Source organism: Pelophylax lessonae (genome assembly GCF_965119305.1).
Source record: "Pelophylax lessonae genome assembly, chromosome: 1".
NCBI classification, from domain to species: domain Eukaryota; kingdom Metazoa; phylum Chordata; class Amphibia; order Anura; family Ranidae; genus Pelophylax; species Pelophylax lessonae.
In genome coordinates this window covers 233,510,481-233,524,195 of record NC_138768.1, presented here as the reverse complement: position 1 = coordinate 233,524,195, position 13,715 = coordinate 233,510,481, and the positions used below count along the sequence as shown (strand labels likewise).

At 46.7% G+C, this 13,715-nt stretch overlaps 1 protein-coding gene across 10 annotated transcripts in view; it reads right to left on the bottom strand.

Moving 5' to 3' along the window:
- Window positions 1-13,715, bottom strand: part of PITPNM2 (phosphatidylinositol transfer protein membrane associated 2) — a 428,296-nt gene that overhangs the window by 143,098 nt on the left and 271,483 nt on the right. For all 10 annotated transcript variants that reach the window (XM_082258328.1, XM_082258333.1, XM_082258336.1 and 7 more), the window contains exon 7: window positions 6,370-6,465. In XM_082258328.1, the coding sequence (XP_082114454.1) occupies window positions 6,370-6,465 (96 nt within the window). The remainder of the gene's footprint in view (window positions 1-6,369; window positions 6,466-13,715) is intronic.

Sequence of the window (13,715 nt, the reverse complement as noted above, 5' to 3'; positions counted from 1 at the left end):
GTGCTCCAGAAGATACTTAACTAAAGATATTATTAAAAACTGGATTTTTGACTTACCGTAAAATCCTTTTCTCTGAAGTTCATTGACAGATGCAGCTCCATATTCTTCTTAACCATTGGGTTATGCTGCCCCCTACAGGAGTAGGACACTAGGCAGGAAAAAAAAAACAAAAAAACTTTACCATGCCTATGGGGCAGTCCCTGAAGGCATACACCCACTCACTCTGCTATAGGATTCCATTTTTTTGCAAGCAGTGTCAGAATTAAAAAACCCCAATCCACTCAGAAATAGAGGGGCGGGTGCTGCGTCTGTCAACGAACTTCAGAGAAAAGGATTTTACGGTAAGTCAAAAATCCAGTTTTCTCTATCGTTCATTGACAGACGCAGCTCCATATTCTTCTTAACCATTGGGACATCCCAAAGCAGTATTTGCATGAGGGGTGGGAAAACAACGCAGAGAAAGAACATAATTCCCCAAAGGCTAAACTTAGCCAACCAGGTAACATGGAGCTCAACCTAGAAACAACATACACCCTCAAAGAGAAAAATTGCTCTTTTAAACAGCAGCCTGCAAAACCTTGAAGCCAAAAGAAGCATCCGAGGATGCCAACACATCTACTTTGTAGAATTTAGTGAACGTGTGCACAGACGGCCAAGTTGCCACCTTGCAAACTTGCATTACTGACGCCTGATGGCGAAAAGCCCAAGAGGCACTCAGCGCCCTAGAAGAATGAGCCTTTACAGGGAAAGGTGGAACCTGACCCCTAAGTGAATACGCCTCTACCACCGTCTGCCTAATCCATCCGGATATGGTCACAGCAGACACAGCCAATCCCTTCCGAGGTCCTTCCTTGAGGACAAAAAGAGAGTTTGATTTCCTGAAAGACTCAGTAATCACCAGGCAAACCCTAATTGCCCAAACCACAGCCAAAGAATGCAAGGCAATTTTCTTGTGGTGCTTGGGCTTAGGACAGAGTGAAGACAGCACAATGTCTTTATTTAATGGAAATCAGAAACCCCCTTTGGAAGAAACGACTGATTAGGTTGAAGTACCACTTAATCTCTGTGGCCCACCAGAGAAGCAGAACGGCAGGAGAGCGCCGCCAATTCAGACACTCTGCGGGCAGAGGTAATAGCCACCAAAAAGGCTAACTTCTGTGACAGTGTAAGCAGAGGAATCTCCTTACGTTTTCAAAGGGAGGTTTTTGAAGAACAGACAGTACCAAGTTAAGATCCCACGGAGGTAATGGGGACCGTATCGGAGGAGCCACATGACGAACTCCCTGGATAAAAGTGTGAATCAAAAAAATGCAAAGCTTAAGGGCGCTGAAAAAAAAAAAAAACACGCCAAAGCCGACACCTGGCCTTTTATAGTACCCAAGGCCAACCGCTGCTCAACCCCTCTTTGGAGGAAAGCAAATATCCTAGCCACTGAAAAGGAGCATGCATGCACCTTAATCGATTCACACCATTAGATGTACGATTTCCACATACAATGATAAAGCTTCCTGGAGGTAGATTTTCTAGCCTTTAACAGTGTAGGAATCATTGAGTCAGAAAGACCCCTATCCTTCAATACCTGGCTTTCAACAGCCACACCGTTAAAGTCGGATGGAAGATCGGCCCTTGAGACAACTGATCTTTCCTGAGAGGAAGTCTCCAAGGAGCATCGGCGACCAACCTTACCAGATCTGCGTACCAAGACCAGTGAGGCCAGTCTGGGGCCACCAGAATAACCGGAATTCCTTCCACCTCTATTCTGCGCAGAAGCCTCGACAGAAGTTTCAGTGGAGGAAATGCATAGATCAGCCGATACTGACCCCAAGGAGCCACCAGTGCGTCTGTTGCGTCGGCCAGAGGATCCCGAGACCTGGCTACAAACCTCTGTACCTTCTGGTTGAGCCGAGAAACAAACAGGTCTACATCGTGTGTCCCCCACCGGACACACAACAGCTAAAACACCTCCGGGTTCAGGGACCATTCCCCCTGATCCAACTCCTAACGACTCAAGTAATCCGCCTGCCAGTTCTCCACTCCGGGTACATGCACGGCGGAGAGGGCTGGAACAAAATTTTCTGCCCATATTAAGGACACTCTTGATGCTCCCTTGATGATTGACATAAAACACGGCCGTGGCACTGTCTGATTGAATCCGAACTGGACCACTCTGCAGACGATTTGTCCAGTGACTCAAGCAAAGCTTTAGCGCTCTGAGTTCTAGAATATTGATCGGAAGTCTGGACTCTTTCAGAGTTCAGGTTCCCTGAACACTCAGCTTTCCAAGTACCCCCCCCCCCCCTCCCAGCCGGACAGGCTGGCATCTGTGGATACCACGGTCCAATACAATGGAAGGAAGGACTTGCCCTGACCCAGGGCCAAGGAACAGAGCCACCACAGAGGAGCACTTCTTGCGTTTTGACTCAACCGAATCAGACTGTCCAAAGATTTTGGACCCTTGTTCCACTTGACAAGAATACCCCTTTGCAGAGGTCTCTCGTGTGGAACCGAGCAAACAGAACCGCCCCGAAGGTAGACACCATCAGGCCTAGAGCTCGCATGCAAGTTGGCAATGAAGACAGAGTGCTGGATACCAGCAATTGAATCGCCCTCTGCAACTTTTGCAGCTTTTCCGGAGGAAGAAACACCCTCGCATAGGCTGAGTCCGGAGTCAGTCCCAGATAAACCATTTTGGAGGCTGGGACCAGAGCAGATTTTCTGAAATTGATGGTCCAACTGAACTCTTGCAGAGTCCGTACAGTGAATGACAGATCACCCACCAGAACTGAGTGGGAGTCTGCTCTTAAGAGGAGGTCGTCCAAGTACCCCAGTACCACAATCCCCCGCTGTCACAGTAATGCCAATACTGGAGCCAACGTGTTGGTAAAGACCCTGGGGGTGGAGGTGAGATCAAAGGGTAATGCCACAAATTGATAATATTCCTCTCCTACAGCCAAGCAAAGAAAACGTTGGAGTCCAGCGTAAATAGGGATGTGCAGATACGCGTCCTCAATATCGATATAGGCCAAAAAGTCTCCTTGGTGTAGGAACGCCACTACTGTGCAAATGGACTCCATCCTAAACCTCTGTACCTGCAGGAAGCGATTCAGAGCCTTGAGGTCCAGAATTGGATGCACTTTCCCTTCTTTCCTGGGAACAGTAAACAGGTTTGAATAAAACCCTTGTTTTCCCGAGAGGGAACCAGCACAATCCCGCTTTGCGACAGTAGATCTTGTACTGCCTCCCGTAGATCCCTTAACCGATCTGAAGATAGGCGTAGATTGGATGGGAAGAATCTGTCCGACAGTTGGGATCTGAATTCGATCTTGTAACCTGAACCTGACCTAATGGCTTAGGTCCTTTCTCCTGTGTTTCCCGAAGGCACGAAGGGGCCGTCTGTGTGCTGAAAAATAAGGGCCCGTCTATTACGCGGTGTCTTGCCCTTAGCAGATAGAGGAAGAAGACTATTCTTCCCACCTGTGAGTCCTTTGATCCGTTCATCCAACAAATACCCAAATAGGCGGTACTCCGTAAAGGGGAGATCTGATAGAGCCTTTTTAGAAGCCTGGTCCACAGACCAGCTTTTTAGCCACACCATGCGTGGCTATCATTATTGCGTTTAGAACAACTCCACTGACTCGCGACAATTTTGTCACAGTAGGCAGGAAAAGGGAGTACCTTTGTCGCTTTTAGGGGATCTGAGGGCCCCAAGGGGACAAGCACCCCCCATGTTAAAATTCTTAGCACAGATACAATCAGTGCATCCATCAGCGCCATTGCATGCGCAGTAAAAAAGGAATCATCCTCACCGCAGAGCACCCAAAGTGCGTGGACGCAAACCCAGTAGGGTCGATATATGCCAAGCTCACCCTGAGAACATAACAAGCAGTCCCGCAAGGAGACTCCGGCTAAAGTTCCACAAAAAAAAAACCCTATTAGACCTAAGGGTCGCCCACCATAAATTTGGGGCCCGATCCGGTCGCGAGTCCAGCGTCAGCTCTGTCAGCTTAAACAGCAGCTCGGACAGCTCGGTTAGGAGCTCGGACAGCTTGGTCAGTGACTCAGACAACCAGCTCCGTCAGCCACGAGTGGGTCGCAAGCCGCGGGCTCAATTTTTGGCCCGATCTGGCCGCATAAGACGATCTGTCGGCATCCGCCGCTCAGCTTGGTCAGGCACTTGATCTCGGTCAGCTAGGTCAGGCACTCGGTCAGCTTGGTCAGGTACCCGGACAGCCGCGAGTAGGCCGCAAAGCCGCGTTTTTTTGGCCCAACCCAGTCACGCGAGGCACAGACCCGCGGATGAAGAAACAACCACTCTCCCCCAAGCCTATAACCACCGCAGGGAGTCGAAAGGACATCCCTTCCCCAGTCACTAACCCCCAGGAAGCCCAGAACTTGCTCATAGACCCCGTGTGCGATCTGGACAGCCCAGATCAGCAACAACCGCATCCACCCCCCCTTACTAGAGCAAGTGGCAAAGCCAGCTCCTACCTATCCCCATGAGGAGTGGGGGCGTGGGGGTAGGTTGGGGCCAAAAGACCACCCTGACTGTTAGAGGGGCAGGGGGAAATGGAAGGGAACCCGGGGGTCCGACCATCCCAAGGAGGGGCCCACGTCCATCCCGAGACCGCAGGAGCTATGGGGGGACACTACTCACCATACCAATGACAATCAGGTGGGTGCCACTCCAGGACAGACTACCTGTCCACTCAGGGTGGGGGTGCTGACGACCAAGGGGAACGCTGCGACTCAGGCCAAACCAGGCCATGTGCATCCCGGCGAGGTGTTTCACTCGCAGGTCAGCCCCTGTCCATTGGGGCTCTGTCATGGCGAGGCCTATCACGGGGCTATAACCTGCACACGCTCACTGAGTGAACTGGGAGACCTTAAGGATCTAGGATATCCAGTCCAAAACCAAGTCCAGCTGTTGATTGCAGTTCTCTCAGGAGCATAACTAGCTAAGAAATTAAAATTCTAACAAAGGTTCCCTTTAAAATAAGAAAAAAAAACAGGGAACTAGGTCCTACTCCGAAACTAGGCAGAAACAAACTGAATCCTATAGTAGATTGGGTGTATGCCTTCAGCGACTGCCCCACAGGCATGGTAAAGTTTTTTCCTGCCTAGTGTCCTACTTCTGTAGGAGACAGCATAACCCAATGTTTAAGAAGAATATGGAGATGCGTCTGTCAATGAACGATAGAGAAAAGGGTACCATTTAACAATGAAATGGGGATGGGCATTTGATTTATTGTATCTTAAATAAATGAGCGGAACTCCGCTTTAAAGTGGTTGTAAACTCTCTCATATACCCAGTGAAGTGAATAACCTCAGGTGATACCCAGAGATGAAACAATTCCTTCTGCATAAGTTTTACTTGTTTAGCTGCAGTCTTACATTCTCTACATCCCTTCACATGTTCACGATTGTGATAAAGTAATTCTGCATCGGTCAGTATTACAGAGGATGGGGTGGAGAGCTGCAGATAGAGTTCTTATACACTGTGTGAGAGCTGAAGGAAAGGGACACAGCCCCCTCCACACACTACACAGAAACTGAGGAAGGATACAGAGCTGTGTCCTGAATAAGCTGTGTGCTGAGCTCCCTTCCCATCACAAACTTATCTCACATGTTGGGAAAACTTCTTAGAAGTGACACATACTGATAACAGAGAAAAGAAGCACCAGAGAGAAAAGACACTTTGGAGCTTTGGAGATAGACAAGTAAACACTATAGCTATACTGTATGGGCTTTGTTCAGATTTTATGACTGAGGTTTACAACAACTTTAATATTATTATTGTATTCAAAAAAGACCGGTGCTGTGTTTACAGTTGATAAATAGTACAAGGCCCCTTTCACACGGGCTTTCTGATCAGGTCCGCTGTCAGTTTTTCAGGCAGACCTGATCATTTGCTCCATGCAGCCCTATGGAGCGGCAGATGTCAGCGGTGACATGTCCTCTGACACCCGCTGCTATCCAATCCGATCCTGTACGTGAAATCCAGAAGGATGGAAAGCCTGTGTGAAAGGACCATAACAGGTTTCCTGAATAGTCAGACACTTCAAGTGTCTTCCTGTAGAAGGACAAGGACACGTGCAGCATTTCGGAGTTCCTTCTACACAGCAGCTCTTGTCTGCAGAACCCATAAAAACCCATGCAGGGTAGTGATATAACTGATGCACCTATCGCTGTTGAGGACAGAAACAGACATGATATACCTAATACATTCCTGGCAGAGACAGAGTTAATAGATGTGTAATTTACATATATACAGTATGATCTGATAACATTTTCAACCAAACTGTAACCCCTATTGAAATAAAGAGTAGAATAACCGTGTTGGATTAAAAAAAAAGATGCTGGAGTACTCACCATGAGCATCAAAAAACTCATCATCTGAGCTCTCATCTGAGTCCCTGGCGATGCTTTGCATTCTCCACTCTGATATACTGTGTCGAGACGGGCTAGCTGTCAGTGAAAAAAACTAGAATTATATGTATTCAATGCACACAGTAGAAAGCTGATAAATAATATGGAATTTGTAAATCTTTTTGTTAAATATATTCAACTCCATTAACGTTTGTATACGGGTAAAGGTAATGAACAATGTTGTAGCGAGGGCTGGAAAAAAACAGAAACCAAATAGCTATGGAATCTCATGCCCTCGACTCCTAAAAGTGGAACTGAAGTTGTTTTTTTCTTAAAGCAAACACTCTGAAATTGCAAGTTAAAAATAGTGCATGCATGCACACTTGCAAAACTATCGGGTGCAGTATATCAAAACTAGAGCAGACGGAACTGGAAGCTGTTGTGCATGGCAACCAATAAGCTTTAGCTTGCTCAGTTAAGCATCAAAAATGAAAAATAGAAGCGGACTAGTTGCCTTGCACAGCTGCTCCAGATTCTGGCTGCAATAGTTTTAATACATTCCCCTCTATGTGTCTTGCGGATTATCCTCAAGGTCCCCCAGCTCTTATGCAGGCATACTAGCAGGACCTGGGATTCTCTATGACCTCTTGGTTTCAGCTATTCTGGCTGCATAGCCCCAAGGTCATATGCAGTTCATAGCGCCATAGCATGTCATTATTATCCCCAATGCTTAGATCAATGGTCGTTTACTTTTTCTAGCTCGAAAACGAATAGCCCAGAATTAGTTGTCCCCTATCCTACCAACATTTTTTCAATAGCATAATATGGTTGAAAAAACTCTTGAAAGAAAAAAAATGCATACAAACATAGGTGTTGTGTACATCATTTCTATAAAATGTGGTCCCCCTGGCTTGCTGTTTATCCACTCTCAGTTTATTCTGTTACCAAATTGTATGATATTCTATTTGTGTTACTACCTATCCATGTGTTTATGGAGTTATTTTTTATGTAATGCTATGATATATGGCTTGATTTCGTATACTGGCATATGGGGCTGAAGTGACATATTTTGTTGATTATCTTACATGCATTAGTGAGATATGTTTATGGAACGTACTGTTTTGTCTTTTTTCCAGCTTTTCTTTTTTTTCCCTTTTCTTTGGTTTTGTTGTTTTGTAAATTAAACGCTATAAAAAATTCAATAGAAAAGTTCAAAGCAAAAAAAAAAAAAAATGTCATTATGCTCCCATATTTGCATAAGAGGCAGAGACTATCAATGTGCAGAAAAATGCAGCCCCTCCCAAAACTTTGTTCTCCCTTCTCATTTTTTGACAGCTGCATCTTTAAAACAAGTAACAAGTGGCTGACCGAGAAGCTGGAGACAGAAAGGTTTGGAACTCGCCCTATTACATGCCTGGTTACTACAGAGTACTTCCTGTGAGGGAAAAAATACAGCACATCACCCAGATGGTAATACTGCCCTCATCACCTTGTGCTAGTACCGATGAACAGTCTTTACAAGCTGTCATACAGACAATATGAAATTTGGATAATTCAAAATGTAACACAGATTTGCAAGTATGCATGTGCATTTTCTTTTTTTTTTCATGTGCAAAAAAACTTTAGTTCTGCCTTAACTATATCTGCTAGCTCCTGCAATAGTAGGACTGGCACCTGGATTTCAAGAGATTTTGTTTGGCCCCGATTTATGTGTATTTTTAGGTAAAACCTTGCATTTTTAGTTTTGGATTGAGTGGGAAAGAGTTATACCCCCTGTGATTTTTTTATTGCTGTCTTCTCTAGAAAGAAAAAGAAAGAAAATGATGGGAAATCCAAAATTGTTGAGTTTTCCCCAGAATAGGAGGTAAAGTGAGATCTTCTAATATGGACACCTGTTGTAGGGACAAATGTCTAGGAGGCAAATTCTCCCTACTTTGAGAGATTTTCTCTAACTTCCTCTTGAATCTGTGGGACAGTAAGTCATATGAAATACAAAATAATCCAGTAGTGGTTTTAAGGTGGAGTTTTACTCTACCCAGAACTAAAAAAAAAAAAGTCTGGGCTATATATATACAGTACATTATAAGCTGTTGACTTTCTTCTACAGTGTAGTGGTTTGTTTATATGGATGGCTCGAAATTTGCTTGGTTCAGCAGGCATCGACCGCATTTTGATAGATCTATGGTCGGTCCTGTTAGACAGTAGTTAATCTATTGATCGACTGCTCACAAAATGGTTTGCTGGAAAACATTACTTTGATCTGTGCTGCAGTCAATAGCCTGCAGCAGTGATCAGTGTATTCTCACAGTGGAGGAGTCCAGTTGACTCGTCCGCTGTCAGAATACAATAGCGCAGCTGGGAAGATTCCTGTATCCATCTTAAATGTCTGGATGGGGGAATCAGTTCAGTTGTTTTGTTCAGCCAGCTGAATGAGCGAAAAAAACTGAGCCATATATGTATTCCATAGAAGGACACTAGAGGATATCTGACAACTAACTTCTCAAGATGCAGCACTACTGCTCTTATTGGAGCTTATTAAAGTAATGTACAAATAACTGACAGAACACACGCTAAAAATAGTCATTATTAGACAGCAAGCAAATTCAGAAATATGGACCACTGACTGCATTTTTCAGATAACTGTAGATGAAAATGGAAAACATTAGTTACATAAAGTATGCCTAATAAATCTTTCTGGCACACCCAATGATGATTCTATTGAAACCCAAATTTTCAGACATGCAAAAAAAAAAAATCTGATCAGCAGTTAATCAGCATGTGCATGAAATCATCTGTTTATACATGAAACCTGAGCAACCAATGATCACCAAGCTGAAGCATGTAAAGAAACAATATGTTAAACCGGTTATGCATGTAAATGAATGGCACAAATGGCCCAAGTGTCATAATCCACACCTGTTTGGTTGGCTACAGTCAGGTACCTTATGAGAAAAAAATTGATTTTTGTAAAATCTTACCGTAAAATCCTTTTCTCTTAGCTCATTGACAGACGTAGTCCTCGGTGATACAGCACCTTCGGGTTATGTCGCCTCCACAGGAGCAGGACTAGACAGGAAATTAAAAAGCTCTGGCCACACCCTAGGGGCAGTCCCAGAGGGTATATCCTCTCTCTCTCTGCCTCAGCAAATCAGTTATGTGAAAAAGCAGTCTTTAGAGATTTAACCCAACCCAACTCAAAAAAACAGAGGGGCGGGGACTACGTCTGTCAATGAGCTAAGAGAAAAGGATTTTACGGTAAGATTTTACAAAAATCTATTTTTCTCTATCGCTCATTGACAGACGTAGTCCTCGGTGATACAGCACCTTCGGGACGTCCCAAAGCAGTACCACAAATGAGGGGTGGGAGAAATGGAAATTAAATCCAATCTAGAAGGCCCAACCGGTGCCAACTAGAAGTTTTACAATGCTCATCCTCAATGATGAGACTCAACAAAAAAATTTTTCAACAGAAAAAAACCCTCGAGGTAGACCACCGGTCTCCTCAAATTGCGGCCTGCAAAACCTTGCGGCCAAATGAGGCATCCGCCGATGCCATCACATCAATTTTATAAAATTTTGTAAAGGTATGTACCGACGACCAGGTGGCCGCCTTACATACCTGGACCACTGACGCCTGATGGCGAAAGGCCCAGGAAGTACTGAGCGCTCGAGTGGAGTGCGCCCTAACAGGGAACGGAGGACTCCGACCCTTAATAGAATAAGCCTGTACCACCGTCTGTCTAATCCATTTGGCAATAGTCGCGGCAGATGCAGGCAACCCCTTTCTGGGGCCATCCGTGATCATAAAAAGTGAATCCGTCTTACGGAACGATTCCGTAGCCTTCAGGTATACCCTGATTGCCCGAACCACATCCAAGGAATGCAACGCATGTTCCCGATGATGATTGGGCTGAGGACACAAGGAAGGTAGTACAATATCTTCATTCAGATGAAAATCTGAAACCACCTTTGGAAGAAAGGATGGCTTAGGATGAAGTACTACCTTATCCCTATGAATCACCAAGTATGGGGACTGGCATGATAAAGCAGCCAGTTCTGACACCCTGCGTGCAGAAGTGATAGCCATCAAGAAGGCCACCTTCTGGGATAAAGTAAGCAAGGGAATCTCCCTGATGTTTTCAAAAGGAGGTTTCTGTAGAACCGACAAAACCAAATTAAGATCCCAGGGCGGTAAGGGCGCGCGGACTGGTGGAGCCAGGTGCCGCACCCCCTGGATGAAATTCCGCATCAAGGACTTGGTAGCTAAAGGTTTCTGAAAGAAGATTGCTAATGCTGAAACTTGACCCTTGATGGTGCTCAAGGCTAGTTTCTGCTCAACCCCTTTTTGCAAAAAGGCCAATATTCGAGTCACCGAATAGGTACGTGGAGGAAATCCTAAAGATTCGCACCACGCGATATAAGTCTTCCATGTGTGATAATAGACTCTGCTGGAAGTCGCTTTCCTTGCTTTAATAAGGGTAGGAATGACTGAAGCTGACAACCCTCTGTCCTTCAGTACTTGGGTCTCAATGGCCAGGCCATTAAAACCAGCGACTGTAAAGCACGATGGTAGATTGGTCCTTGAGACCGCAGATACTCCCTGAGACGCAGTTCCCATGGAACGTCCGCGACTAGCAAGTCCAAGTCGGCCAGGCCGGCTTGACGAGGCCAGCCTAGAATTTCTAGGACCACTGGCACTGACGGAATCTGAACCAGGCGTCCCTAGAGCTATCTGGCCCCGACCATCCGAGAAAGTCTGGTCGTTTTCTGTTCCCACACATTTATCAGACACCTGATTCCTATCAGGAACGGTGATCTTTCCTGGTTGAACCTCAGGGACTGAAGTCACCTGGCTAGAGGCTTCCTGGTCTGTCTGGTCAACCAGATCCGATTCCTGTGGGGAATTGAGACTAATCTTAGGAAAAGGTAAAGGAAAAGATCTGTTCAGGGACCGGTGACTACCGCTCCCTGTAGTACTTAAATGTTGGATGGGAAGAATCGCACCGGTAGTAGTAGTCGATGCTCGATCTAATGTCCTGAATACCGGTGAAAACGTCCCCCCACCCTCAACCTGGGTGGGGGCGCACCTTCAGGCTGCGTAATCCTTCGCTTCGGGTTTGGCTGAGTCGGTCCTCTGTTTGTCCGACCAGCCTTTCTTGAACCCTCCTGGAGGAGTCTTGCCTTTCCCGCTTGTTCCAGCCGGGCGTGCGAACCCTTTATGGGCGGTAAAGAAAGGTCCTCGCTTGTTGCGAGGTCCCTTAGCTTTAGCAGCCTGTGGCAAGAAAGTGCTCTTGCCCCCAGTGGCATCCTTAATGATCTCATCTAGGGTGGCCCCAAATAGGCGATTCCCCTAAACGGGGAGATTCGTCAAGGTCTTTTTGGAACCTAGGTCAGCTGACCAGCATTTTAACCACAGCACACGTCTGAGGATTACCGCTGACATAGATGCATGCCCTAATAGGGGGGTAGCATCCAAGGCTGCGTCACAGACAAACTGTAGCCCTTGTATAATCTGTTCCATCAAATCAGATGTTCCCTGGGGGATATCTTTTCCCCTCAGGTCTTGGCGTACCAATCTCGCCCATTCCGTTAGTGTCTGGGAAACTAGACCAATAACAATTACTGGTCTAAATGCTGACCCTATCAGGGAGAAGATAGTGCAGGACTCCGCTTCCATCTTTCGATCCACCGGATCCTTAAAGGACGAAGTGTCCTCCACTGGGATAACCGTGGCTTTATTCAGCCTGGAAATAGGTGGATCCACCACTGGTGGTACCGTCCATTTCTTAATGAGGGATTCCTCAAACGGATAGGGTCTAGCAATACGCTTGGAAATAGTAAAGGTACGCTTAGAATGCTCCCATTCTCCTTTAATTTTATTACCAAAACACTTGGGTACAGGAAAAACCTTCACCGTTTTGATGGGCTTGTTAGTACCAAAGGGAATCTCTGTTTCAGTTGCCTCTGCCGGTAAAACCTCAAGTCTTAAGGTTTCCCGCACCGCCACAACTAGTGCGTCCACCAATGCTTCTTCCTGAATTATGGAGGAAGAATGAACGTCCTCCTCACTGTCTGAGGGAGCTTTACCTGAGATAACAGCCCTTGTAGAGGGACCTGCAGCTGCAGTGACCATCTCTGAATCTGAGTCAGAGGTGTCAGATGATATAGGGGTAGGCGGGGGTCGCTTTCTTGACCCCCGTCCCTGACAGGCCGCCTCCACCCGAGCCACCATAGACTCCAAAACTGCTGTAAATGCATCCATACTCTGTGCACCGGCGGGTCCCGTGGCCCCCTCGAGGGAAACAGGTGGGGGTACTTGTGTGGCAGGGTCCATGATTATTACAGTAACTACCCGGAAAATTCAATCCAAACTTAAATAAAAAACTTTTTTTTTTTTTTTTTTCCAAGACCCCCAGCGCCACAAAAGCCCCTCAGTGTTACCTGCTAGGGATCCCTATCGAGCGAGAGAGAGAGAGATAGACCCCCAGGCTCACCACTTGATGCTCAGAGTTCACTGCAACAGGTTACAGTGCTGTCTCCACAAACAGGAAGTCTTTTGGCTGGCTGCCCGGGAAGAAAGGAGGCGGCTCCGCCCCTCTGCATGCCTTCCGGCGCCTCCCCTAGCTCCACGAGGTGTTTGAGTCACCTCAAACATGGCCGCCCCCATGCTGCAGACACGAGGCTACGCCAAAATGGCGGCCTCGTGCGATCTACGGCGGTCTGTTACAGCATAGCGGCGTCCTGCAGAGTAACTAGGCATCGCAAAATCTTTCTCTCATGGAGATCAGCTTGACCGGAACCTTGACCTTTACCGAACCCTGGCGGAACCGCGTGGCCGTCGGGAGACATGCTTCAGCTGGAGGAATGACCTGGCAAGCCGCATACATGTCCTGTGGCTTCTGACAGGTAGGATACTTCTAGTATCACAGTAAGATTCCAGTGCTGCCCCATATTACAATCATTTAAACATACTTTGTAATTAGATTGTCAGCTCCCAAACCAAGCCTGCTGGCTTTTTGTACACACAAATCACACTCAATATAGGGGGATCTGTGCTATGTTATAGGATAGAGGGGAACCCATCCTTACCATTACAGAGAGGGGCCCGCGTTCACCACAAGACCCGTCAGGGGGAAAAGGGGAACATACTACTCACCATACCGGAACCAGGCGGGCGCCAACTCCTGACAGTACCCCTCTCTACCGAAGTTGGAGGGCTGTCGACCAATACGGACGCCGTGACTCATGGTCCTTGGCGTTTCAGCGAGACGTTTAACTCGCAGGGTCAGTCCCCGTCCAGTGGGACTATGTCGCGGCCGACATAGCGCGGAGCTATGGCCTGCACGCGC